This window comes from Anas platyrhynchos, chromosome 1 (genome assembly GCF_047663525.1).
Source record: "Anas platyrhynchos isolate ZD024472 breed Pekin duck chromosome 1, IASCAAS_PekinDuck_T2T, whole genome shotgun sequence".
In the NCBI taxonomy this organism is placed as follows: domain Eukaryota; kingdom Metazoa; phylum Chordata; class Aves; order Anseriformes; family Anatidae; genus Anas; species Anas platyrhynchos.
The window spans coordinates 171,893,460-171,906,718 of record NC_092587.1 but is presented as its reverse complement, the minus strand read 5'-3'; the positions used below and the strand labels follow the sequence as shown (position 1 = coordinate 171,906,718).

Sequence of the window (13,259 nt, the reverse complement as noted above, 5' to 3'; positions counted from 1 at the left end):
AAGCAAGGGTAGGAAGTCTGTTGACAAGGTGCAGAAGACCTTAGCTGAACTTTAGTAATAGCTGTATTACACACAGTGATTGCTTACATTTGACTGGACGTGTGACCCACGCTCTAGTTATTATGATAGTAGCAGTTGCTACTCAACCACTAAAAGGCACCAAAGGCAACCTCATATGGCAGCTTTGCCTTTTTTTTTCTTTTTTTTTTTTTTTCCAAATAGAGCTGAAGAAATTACTGTCTGGTAGGATTTCTCTGCATCTTTCCCTGACTTCTGTTCATACTTCCTATTTTTTTAAGCAAATGCTGGAAATGTAATTAGAGTGTGTAATGGTAGTTACAACAGCCCCAGAAACATGAGATTGATTCCCATGATGGATGAAAAACACTCCATGCAGTATGTATAAACAGGCCCAATTTCAGAGTTCTAATTAACTTTATTAATGTTTAGTGCAGAAAGTAAGAAGGCAACTTAAACAAGGATATAAAAAGCACTGAAGCATTGAAACACTGGTTTCATGTAACTGACTCTTATTGAAAGACATATTTTTCAGCATTTTGTAAAGAAAAATAGAGTAATTTAGTAGAAAGATATTAGATACCTAATACACTCTTATAATAAGGAAGCTTTAAATAATGGAGCAAAGATACTAATAGTATCTTCCTACTTGGTAACATAGGTAGCAATTCTTTATGATGTGCAATTAATAAATATGATAGCGAACATGTAAGAATGTACAATGACAGTGCGATAAAAGAGAAGCAATTATGTGCAAGTTTCCTATTGTGCCAGCAAATAAGACTTTATGGGCTACTAGAAAATGAGTTTGTGAAAAAACACTTGTAAAAACCTTTTCCATTATATGTTCTTTTTATAGAAACATATTACCTCACTCACATGTGAAAATATAAAAAATTACATTCGTAAATAACTGTGAAGAAAGACCTTTTGCCCGCTATGGACACAACTGCAAAACATTGCATTCATAGAAATCATATATATTATCTTGATATAATCATTATAACTAAACTTAATAGAAGTGATATATTATTCACACGTAAAGTATATTATTTGCATAGATTCTTTGTTTACTGTCCATGTATTTCCCTTTTGTAAATGCATATATAATTAAGCAAGCTTTGGTACTCTTCAATGAACTCAAACTAGAACATGGCTGAGAAATTTATATGATATACATTTCCCATTACTATAATTGCAAATGATGCTATAATAATACTTTTTAGATAATAAAATCTCTTCAGAATAAAAAATGTAGTGGAAAATATAAGACTGACTTTCCTGATATTTACTGACCCTTATTCCCAGGCATGATGATCTAACAATATTTAAAAGATACTCTACTTCTATTTTGAGAAGCTCTCAAAACATGTGGTCAGCAGCCTGTTGACTAAAAGGATTGTGTCTTGGAATAATTTATTATTTGTTTCTGCTGACATTTTTTTGTGGTCTCAGTAGGTGAAATATATAACAAAAATCTTTTTGAAGTTAAGCAAAACTACAGTATCATTTTGTGGAGTCTTGCAAAAAGTTTAGAAGCAGAGTATTAATACCTAGGGAAGTTTGGAACTCAAAAGTATGTGATGTCAGTAGTGGAAAATTAGTGTATCTTGAAGAGATACACTTTTATAGCTTGTCTTTAAGTTTTGATTTAATCCTTTATATGATTACTCTATAGTGCTCGCAGTCTTGCCAGGAGAGCTTCTACTTCTGGAATGGCTTCTCCCTTAGAAGGAGACCCAATACGCTCTGTTTTCTTTTCTTTGTTTTCTTCTCCATTACAGGCTTCCTTTCTCCCAACAGTCTTGCTCCATGCCATAGAAGAACTTGTTTCCACGTCATAAGTAACTTCTTTGTTGACTGGGCTTTTTGTCGATTTTAAACTGATACTGTGGTGTGAACATGACTTCTCTGGCTGTACTTTCTGGTTCTCTGTAGAAGACAGAACAAACAAACTTAATTTCAATATTAAAATATTCAGTTTCAATACTTTGTAACAAAAACACCTCTTGACCAGACAAAATTTTGTATCTATGCAGATGATGCATTAGAGGGACTAATGATGGCCGAAGAGGCAAGAAAAAAAAATATCACTTCAAAAGCAGGGGGTTTGGTCCTCTGGAAATGATACAGACTTTACATGACTTTGTTGGATTAGCATCCATATTCCCCATGAAATTAAGGACAGAGCCTGAAGAGCCTTCTTTCTCACTGAAGTCAAAGATAAAACAGAATACCCAGCAATTCACAATGACTTCAAAATTTTTATCTTGTTAATTACATTTCCTATATATTTTTTAATTGATCAAATTTTAAAATGTTTAAAAAATCTATTTCAATTTATTTATCCATTGTAATAATTTTTCTTTCCTTTGTGATATTTTAGGCAGCTAAGTAATTTTAAAAATTTGCATAACTTGCTACTTTTTGCTAAACATCTCTGGTATTAACTGTCTCAAGGAGATGCACTCAGTTAAGATTTGGGAGCTTTGGTGGGTTGACATGCATTAACAGACAGATTGCTTCCCCACACCCAACACCAAATCAAGTGGCTGTTTGCTGTACCAGTACCTGAGAAGTCTCTCTCATAGATCTCCAACTCTTTAAAAACAGGCATACTCAATATTCATGTAACCTTGAACAAGGCTTGAAAATGGCTTCAACAAACTTGACATGACATTTAAAGTTTTTTGGTTATTCGCTGAAAGATGTTCCATCATCCCAATAGTAATGACTTTGGAGCACAGGCAGTCACTCATGACAGTGTGTTTTATGTGAGAGCTGAAAATTCCTACTGAAAACAGCTTGTACATTAAAAGGCAGCTGCTGAAGATATTTACTGCACTGTCATTCCCTGACCAGGGGCTCTCGGTGATGGATGAGGATTTTACACACTTTCTTGGACAATCTCAGCAAATTTTACAAGTACAATCACCTTTTGGAAAGTGGAAGAAAATAATACCTTCTTTCTACCATCTTCTAAATCAGATAAACAATTGTTAATTAAAATTTGATAATAACAGATTTTCTTCACTTAGCTGAATGACCCATTTTTTTTTAATACTATGAAAAATAATTTGACCCTGAAGATGCAGCAGCATACATTTCAGTTTTTCTGAATCACAGAAGGCCAAAGATTGGAGATGAATACATCTTTATAATTACACATAACAAACCCAACATATATAATTTAAATATCCCATTCCATTTAAATGTTTACATTTATTGATTCTGAACACATATTTGTAGGTTGATAAATGCATGCTACCTGTGTCAATATACAAAATACTAGCTACATCGTAGCCTTTTAGTTTGCACTCTGTTGAAGACAACCTAGGGGCAGTGGGAAAAACTCTTGGTGTTTTGAAAATCAATACATTTTAAAGCAGAAAAAAATAATCCTCATAATCACAGATCAAGTGCAGATGTGTACTATGTACCAAGATGTGACCACTTTGCAGCTCAGAGCAATCTTCACCACAAAATAGTCAAGCACAAGGATCAACTAAGTATGATGAACTACACTGAATAAAAGATGAAGCGAACATTTAGCATGGACGCTTCAAAGAAAAATCCACCAATATTTACCACAGTTTCTCATACTGTGCCTTAGAGTGACTTAGAACAGCAAATAGGTCAAAGGTTGGACTCGATGATCTTGAGGTCTCTTCCAACCCAGAAATTCTGTGATTCTGTGATAGTCTAAGCAAGAAACTGATTCAGGTTAGATATTAGGATCTATCCCCAGTCTCATCCCACTTTGAAACTCTGATTCAACCTTGCACAAAGATGTCTTCCATAACTTGCTGCTTACAATCTAGAATTCTTGTGTGGGGATAAGTGAATGAACAAAGCTCAGTATACATTTTTCTTTTTTCATTTTTTTTCCCATAATAATTGGAGCAATGTCACTGATAATCATGACTTTCTAGGCATAGACTAGTGAACAGAGTCAACTTGAAAGACCAGAGTCCTTGCTTTCTGTTTGAGGGGTCCTGCAACAACAGGAAATGTCATTAGGAAAGCGCTTTAAACACCAGCCAGTTTATGTGAGTAGTCCTCATGTTACTTGTTGTAACTCCTGTGCAGTGAAGAAGCCACAATTCATTGAAACAATCATATTTTCATTTTCTTAATACATGATACTCTAGTGATTAACACACTTCCTAAGAAATGAGAACATTTTGGTTTCAAGCTGTGTTACAAAAATATTGCAGGACTAGTGTCAATTCAAAAAAAAAAGAAAAAAAAAGAAAAAGATTTTCTCTGACTCCAGTTGTATCATCTTAAAGTTATTTCTGATGCTTCCTAAATCAGGTGGCATCTTTTCCCTATATGTTATTTCAGTCAAGGAGGGTTTTTCTATATAGCACTGATATACCTGCTATGTCTATGCACGTCCATTTTGCTATGCCTATTGTGTCTTTTGTATGCCATTTTGCCATGCCTGTGCTTGTCCATATTGCTATATGTATTGTATGTCCCTTAGTAGCAGATTTGGCTGTAGGCAATTCCAAACTTATTAAACTGCCTGTTATGATTCCTATTCAGAAACACTGAACTTTGCTGGGCCTGTCTCAGAAAACATATATACTCACAGTCTTACATTTCACTTTGTTAAGCATGCATGTAAAAAATGAACTGCTGCAATACTTGAGGTACATATGTTTCTGGTGGTATTTTTTGTAGTAGAATGAAGGATCACTGCTATTTAAGTCAGAGTTTAAAACTAGTTAGATACTAGGAAGAAGAAAAGGAGAAACTGTCACTAATTAATAAGAAATAATATTTTCTACCCTGTCAGTGGTTTATTTTAATACAACAGGAATTAATTTGTGTTAACCCCAAACTCTATACTGTTTCACACACTAACTCAAAGCTTTCATGTGTTAGTGATTTGGTATCCCATCCATTCCAAAGTAATTTCTTTGGATTACTACCAGAGCTCCCTCAAATCCTATACTACAGGAACAAAAGTGCATTTTCAGCTTACAACTGATGGATGGTATAAAAAAGCCAATGGACCATACATGCGAGTGTGACTGAAACCATGACAGTGAGTTAAAAACTACAAGGCTATGATCTGCATGTAACATGTTCAGCATGTAACCTGGATCGGGACAGTAGAAGAGCTTGTTTACTTTAGTGTGATAAAGGCTAGGAAGAATATTGCTATTTACTTTCAGGAAAGGCCCCAAAACAAACTTAACTGATAAAGTGAGCACAAAAACAAATAACTATTACAATATTTCTGTTAGAGACCTGAATATTTTGAACCATCAGACTAAGGAAGTTCTGGAATGCACATATAATAAAGTGAGAGCAAAAAAATATAACCAGTTATAAGGAGCAATTCAATCTGTTTCTTAAGAGAATACTTTTTATATGTCTGTCTGCAACAGCAAGGAAATGGCTTAGTCACATTGGGCCACCATTTTAATACTTTCCTCTCTATAACAAGGGTACCCCCAGAAGATCCATAAACCAGGCAGAAATAACAGACTTTTTCTAAACTACTTTGAACCATTACACTATGGACATTTATTAGCTTTTGCTTTTATTTGGAACAAAAACTATATTTGAAACTATATTTTGAAACTATATTTGAATCAACTCGCAGAATAAAATAAATACATTTACACATCATATATCTTGGTTCAAATACAATGTTAACTGAAAAGAATAACGTTATATACAGTTAAAAGAAAACTGCTTATGGAGAGGCACTTCTAGGTGAAGTCTTGTTAATAAGAAAGCTTACATTGCAGGAGATGCACTACTTGTCCACCTACTGTAGCGAGGTGTACCTTCATGCAGCAGCAAGACAAAAAAGAAAGCAGACATTAAAAATCACTGGATAAAGACAGAATTTATTAATTTGCTGTACACATTGGACATAGTTGGCATCCGTTAAGACTGTTTCTAATGCTTGGTCACTCTTAGCAATCAAAAACTGTCATTCACCTGTATTATAACAATCACCGTGCAGATGAAGATAAAAGAAACAAAACCTTTGATTTCAGAGTTAAGGTTTCTAAAGGCTGGAGTGAGAAAACATTTACCCATAACAGTTTTGACTTTACCACTACTAAACGCTTCCAGGCATGGGTTAGGCAGAGATTGCATTGTACACTACTGAAGTCTCAATGTTCAGATTGTATGACATTTAAATCCTATTGTAGGTCCTTGACATCTTCAGACCTATTAAAATTCAGTTTTCTCAGATATGAATTTCCTGAACATTGCTGTTAATCAAAAACATTTCAAACTCATATTCACATAACCTAGAGCCAAAAAGCTACTATCATCTTGATGCAAGTCTTTTAAAATTACTTTGATTAACAGCAATGCTCACGAAATTCAGTTGACAGAAAATTGTGCTTAATAGCTTTCCTTAGTTTAAATGGTGTCCTAGCATAGAACAACTTACAATAATAAGCTTATAATCTATTAAAGGCTGCATACTTTATATTCAGAAAAAGGAAATTGTGTAATGTGAACAAAAGAAATCAGTAATATGAGACCTGCCTGCTGTGAACCTGGGGAAACAAAATATGATCAGTTGGAGATTTTAAAATCCTGCCTAATGCTGTTGTATATTACCTTTAATAGTGAAAAAAATGATTGCAAGAGACTTACTGAAGTAGAGATATGGATTTTTTTAAAGCCACTAATAAATATTTAAAATAAAAAAGTACTTTGAAAAGCTTTATTTCATTGCATAGTTTCTCAATAAAAGTCTTAATGCTAAGGACAAACTTGCTTTTTATGTAAATACTTGTACACTGATTGAAAAATAAATTTGTAAATACAATAAGGAGAACGACATTACATGGCATTATAAGCTTGTATTACAGTCATACATCTCAATGTGGGGCATGATGAAATAATATAGGAAAGAACAATTGCAGTTACAGACTCATTACATCTTTTACCAAGTTAACAGGGAAATTGCTCAAAGACCCAGTGGACTTATTTCCTATCTGTTTGGCTTGTGCTCCACATGCCACATTGTACTCCTGAAGCTATGTCTATGATGATAGGTTTTCTTCAGCCAACACTTACGCACCAACCTTACCACCAACGCAAATTATTTCTTACATTATGAGTCATGACTTACTTTTGCTAGAAGATATTCTGGGGACATGCCCCAGAGAGTAGCACGATATGCTGATTTTGGATGCAACTGTACAGCACTCCCATAAGCCTGAATATTTTCAGCAGTCCAGCCTCAGTCTGGAAGTCCCATCCATCTTCCACGAATTATACTGACTGCACCATCATGCATGTGCCAATGAAATCTTATGTATTTAGAGCATGGTCACATAAAATGGGGTTTGCAAGGAGATTGATGTATGCCCCCATCATCCCTGTATGTTCTAGCTAAATAAAGACAAAGCCTTGAAAAGTTAATCTGGAGGTATCCGTGATGGATTCCCTTGCCTATACCGAAGTATTAACCACCCATAAAGTATTAACGATCCATTGGTGCATTGCCGTAGAGGAAAACAGCAAAACAGTTTTCAAATATGAACTACTTTTTCTGAGGTAAACTAGGCAATAATGGCTTATGTTTCAACTGGCTAAGATTTACTACTGAGACAGACTCTTAATTTTGAAAGGCTGAATACAAGCACAGCTGGCAGGCATTTTGAGGACCTCTGTTTTCAAGTTCAGGACAAGATGGAGGCTTCAGAGGCACCTAGCTTCACCTCTAACAGGGACAGCTATATTGGATGTTGGCATCCTGGTGCTGCCATCCAGATGTTGGTCAAAGTATTTGGGGAGATGCAGGGCTCCTCTGTGAGGTGAGGCCGGGGCTGCCCCATGGCGGACAGGGCTGGTTCCAGCTGGCTCCAAGGGCCCTGCTGTGGGGCAGGGCTGGGTCCAGCAGCCCTTTGTGCTGTTCGTTGCCTCCCGGAAGGGACCACATGGAACCTTATCTCGACCCATGACCTTTCTTGGTCCTGCTCTTCCTATTTTCCAGCCCTGTCCTGCTGGGGGCTTGAGCAGCAAACAAGTGGCTGGCTGGGGGTTTGGCTGCCACCCAAGGCCAACCCACAATAGCTTAGAGATAAGAGGACTCTATCTGTCTTCTAGCATTACCTATTTTAATTTCCCAATTACAAAGAGAGAGAGGGAAGGAGGGAAGGAGGGAAGGAGGGAGGGTAGGAAGGAAGGAAGGAAGGAAGGAAGGAAGGAAGGAAGGAAGGAAGGAAGGAAGGAAGGAAGGAAGGAAGGAAGGAGGGACCCCTTCAATTTTCAAATTGTGACTCCAAACTCTTTGCTTTTTACTGTTAGAAAGAACAACACAAAAATCGTTTTCTTGTTTTCTTCTCAAGTTGAAAATGAGGGTCTCATTTCCCACACTGCCCTCTCTCCCACTCCCCTCACATTTCTGTTAGAGCTTAAGGTACAGGACACAGGTGAGCCATTTTTTTTTCAGGCACCTATCTTTCCTTAATGTAATTTATACAGCCCAAAGCTTACCCCCTGAAACCCATTCCCAGCCTTTGGCATTGGCATTAGAAGACAGAACATCACAACACCTAATTCTCTTTCTTAAAAGCCTGCCTTACCACCCAGAAGGAGAATTTGGATGTAATAAGAAAGACTGCTATAGCTAGAAGGTCCATGCCTATCACGTAACATGACTCATAAAAAATGGGATATCTCCTTGCTGGATAGTATAATGGAAAATACTTTAAATATATTTTATTGTCACTTTTTATTAGTTTCATATTTTTTTCAACAATTTCAGTGACTGACAAGGGCAGGATTGGAGAATGTCCCCAACATATTAAAGGAGCGCTATGTGTTCTTACGACTTGTTTCAGTTATACCCTGCAGCCCCAGCACCTAAAAAGTGTTAGCTGTACTGAGATGATCTTTGTTTGATAAGTAATTACTTACACCTTTATATTTCATGCTCACAACTTGACTAATCCAAATCAGATAAGGCATGGAAAAGTGTTACTGAAATTTAGAAGACTAAATAAAAAATAAAAATGTGCATTTAATTGGTACTGCTGTTCAAGTGTTTTATTAAGAAGCGTGAAATGCAAGGAATAAACACTAATCAATACTTCAATTTAAGATGAGATTCGCTAAGTTTTCAGAAACACCAAATATTTTTTGTCATTTCACAGGCAAGAAGAGAATATGTCAGAACTAAGTGAGACTAGGATAGAGGATTTATAGAAGCTAAATTTCAAAGCTAATCAATTATAAACTGTGAGCAAACTAATTTGTGAAGAAACGAACTGTGCTGGACCAGCTCCCTTTTACCTGGCCCTACAAAAAAAGCCTTTCAAAATTCTTTTAATCCCTTGCCTACCTACATTTTTTAATCCCCTACCTACATCTTCTCAAAGACTACTCTACACTCCTGTTGATCACTCCATTAGATCTTTTTCCTGTTTTTCCAAATGTACCTTACAGTTGTGTAGAGATGGGACCACTTTCTCTTTTTAACACACTCTCACCTCTAATATGGCAATGACTTTCATTACAAGAAATGCAACTTTAAGTTACTGGGATTTAAATGAAAGTCTAGAGTGCCTGTCAAGATGAAAAGAGAACAAAACTGTGCATCAAACTACTGACAAAATTCATCCAAGCTTTTCATGTGAGGGAAGAAACCTATGAGGGTGTCTGATGGCTAATTCAGACTTATGTGTTTAGCTTCCTCCCTGTTTCAGTCTGCATTCCGTTTTATCTTCTGTGTCTTGTTCTCATATGCATCTTTCCATAAATCAAGGTATATTGTGGAGTTCTTAGAAACTGCAAAACAGAAACTTCCAAATTGGAAACCTACTTATGGTCGCTATGGATTCCTACAGCTAATGGTTTGAATCATCCTTAAAAACCTAAATGGGTAAGTCTCTTAATTAAAGGATAAATAATTTGGCATGACTGTACTATTAATAAATACAAATTAATCTTATCTGTGTTGAGATTAGGGGTGTAAAAAGATAAATTTCGATCCTATCTGTATGGATGAGGCACAACCAATGACAGAAGGCTTTTCAGTGGATTGAAATGTTATGCAAGTTAGGTGTTTATGGGATTTCTCCCAATGTACAACTAGAATAAATATCACCTTTTTCTTTTCTTCAGAACAGGAAACGATTGGGAAATTATAATGATCTATGATAAAATATGGCAGTTAACATATTTGGACTATTTTACATTTCTGAAATGTGGTTTTATTACTTGGCTTTTTACTTTGTACACAAGCATATTGTAGCTTGCCATTTCAAATCCTTTTTAGAGTTAATAGAGTAAAAAATCATGACTATAAATAGGTGGTTTGTGACAAAATACATAGAGTTCTGTAGTCTCAAGTTATACTCTGTTCGGCTGAAGTTAATTTATGTAGATCCCACATACTATCTTTGAGCAGGAGATGCATTTAGTCTCCAAAATATTCTGTATAGTCTCTACCTATACATGAATACTGCTTTCAAGGTACACTTTGATAAAGAATTTAAGGAATATGCATAAAGACTGCTGCCATCAAAGGAAAGCTACAGGCAGCTGCAGTGGGTAATGATAAACAACATGCTGATGAAAATAACCAAAATGGAAAAGAAACACACAAATAGTGGCTTTCTTTTACCAATTGTTGTGCCTTCCCCCCAACACACACACCATAAACAACAAAAAAACAACAGTAGGGAGCCTCATTCTTCTGAAAAATAAAAACTAAACAAACCCAAGCAACAAAGCAGCAAGTCTTAAAGAATGGAATGATATTGATGAGATTCCATGCACTGCAGTTCTAAATCACGTTGTTGCTTCTGTCAAGTGTTTATTATTTTAGAACAAATGTTCTACAAAAACTATGTAACTATGTCTAGTACATAAATTGCCTTTAGAATTTCACACTAAACTCTAAGTTCATCCACTTAGCCTGTTTTTATGCTGTTTCTGATCGTAACAGTTTTAGCCCAAATTTCCATTTCCAGGTTTATATCAGCAATCAGAGTATTGGTAGGTTGAAATACTGAAGGTAAAGCACAAGTATTCTGAAATGTCAGGTCAAACTGATGGGAAAGAAGGTCTTTTATCACCTGTTGCACTTCTCTGTCATCCACTATTATCCCAAAGATTGCAAGAATAGCATTTGGCTCACAGGCTCTTCACTTAACAGGACAGAAGCAAAGACCTGATTGTGCAGTTTGACCCGTGTACACTTAACAACCAAGACTGCCTTCATGAACACACTGGAGATAGGATGAAGCTGAATCATCTTAGTCCATGTGACTGTCACTGTTCAATAATAATTATTATTATGGTTCCTTCTTTGTCAAAATGCTGCAGAAAAATGTAATAGTCGAAAGCATGCTATCATGGAGACTGAAACCATGCAGCAGAAAATCGTACATTTTTAAGAAGAGCCTCACACAAAACTAAATATTATGAAATAAACACACAGAAAAGTAATTCATCCTTTGCTCCTTCTTCAAGGTTGTATATAAACTCCTTCACAATTCTCTCACTTTTTGTATGAAGCTAATTTATGCTGTGTATTTTCACCTAATAATTTCCTCCCTTGGGATGGACTGTAACTTGGCCTTGTTCATGTACGGAAGGAGATGGGATATAAAATAAATCCGCTCTGCACATGATCCAGTCATAGGTGTGTTTGATGTACTTTGCAAGTGCAACAAATCACTTTGAAAATAACTAGGATTTCAACAGAATCTAAATAAGGAATTACTCTTTAAAGATGGCTTTTACTCACTTGTCTCAGTATCACTGAATTATGATCTGAAGCAAATTCTAGACACAATGTCATAGGTAATTAATCCAATCCAGGCAAATTCAAAACGCTGTGTTTAACATCATCAATGGTATGCATTTTTCACTTGATGAACATACTTAATGTCCTATATTCTAACAATTACACTTTCCTATGTAAAAAATTTGACTTTTAAGAAATTTAAGACATAAAATATTTTTGGTTTGCCAGAAACCTCTCTCTCATTTAGAAAATCTTCATGTAGATAGAGTGGCAAAAAAAAAAAAAAAAAAAAAAAAAAAAAAAAAAGAGAGAGAGAGAGAGAGAGAGAGAGAAACTGAAAAAATAATCCCCTTACATTCATTCACTGAGAAATTGAGAAATCAAGGCAGATAGCTGCAAGACCTCCTAAGACACTGAAAAAAAATATAAATTTACATATAGACTTGGTATTCCTTTGTCTGTTCTGACTTACAAAGCAGCCTTGCAATTGTGTCTAGCTCAAAAGGTGATATTAAAAACAAAAGGTTAGAGATCATCATGGTATATTAATTATGCAAAAGAAGCCAAACTGAATTTAATCAGACTCCAAACAGTAAAAATCTCTTTTTTGACAGAGATGGTTAAGAAAACATTTATGGTAATGCCAGAGCATCTGCTGATTACAGTCAAAGCTGCAGGATGCCAACATTAAATCAGTGAACCATCTTGACAGCTTCTCGGTACTCAAGTCACATTCTAATAATAATTTGCTGTGAAATTTACCCAAATCTGAAAATTAGCCAGAAAATGTTTACAAAGAATATATGTAAGAGTCAATAAAGCAGATACAAAATTGATTTGCATCTGAAAAAACATATCTAATATAGATGTTCAGCACTCAGACATTTCAGTGCTGCATTTATATTGATAAATCTCTATAAAAGACTATGCATTTTAAGAACAAAATATAATTTTATCATCAATTTCCTATCGATTGTGACCTATTGCTTTCTTTGTTTAGAATGTTAGTAGGCTTATTTGTTTAATATAAACCCAGATTATCCATTTGAAGAAGGTCTGTACCATTTAAAATCAATTTTTAATTCCTGACACCTGAGGATTCTACACAGAACAATATACTTCATTGTAAAGCTTTAATTGATGCATCTATGTGCTGGGGTGGGTGATTACTTGAATAATAAGTATCAGAGCCGTGTGATCTGGTTGCTAAGCAAATGTGAGTAAGAGAAAAAGCACAAGAAACTACGTAACAATGAATCAAGGTGTGATGACAGGATAATTATTCTATGAACTGTCATGTTGAAGGACTCGTAGAACACTGACCTGCACACAACCACACATCAGAAAATTGCCTGAGGGGTAATTAAAATAATAATATACAAGTTCACTCAGTCAGAAAGAGAAAAATACATGCTCAACTTACTTCTCTGTAGCGTGCACGGTCAAATGCTTTCTCATGTTAAATGTAAATGCTTGAACAGTGAAAATTCAG

General features: G+C 35.4%; 1 protein-coding gene across 3 annotated transcripts in view; it reads right to left on the bottom strand.

Annotated features, from left to right (window-relative positions):
- Positions 1–416: 416 nt before the first annotated feature.
- The window catches only part of DIAPH3 (diaphanous related formin 3), a 233,767-nt gene continuing 220,924 nt past the window's right edge, over positions 417–13,259 (bottom strand). For 2 of the 3 annotated variants that reach the window (XM_027472654.3, XM_072032512.1), the window contains one exon: positions 417–1,950. In XM_027472654.3, the coding sequence (XP_027328455.3) occupies positions 1,691–1,950 (260 nt within the window). In that variant the 3' untranslated portion in view covers positions 417–1,690. Of the gene's footprint in view, positions 1,951–5,779; positions 5,826–13,259 lie in introns of all 3 variants that reach the window. The other variant, XM_027472667.3, reaches the window with a different exon arrangement.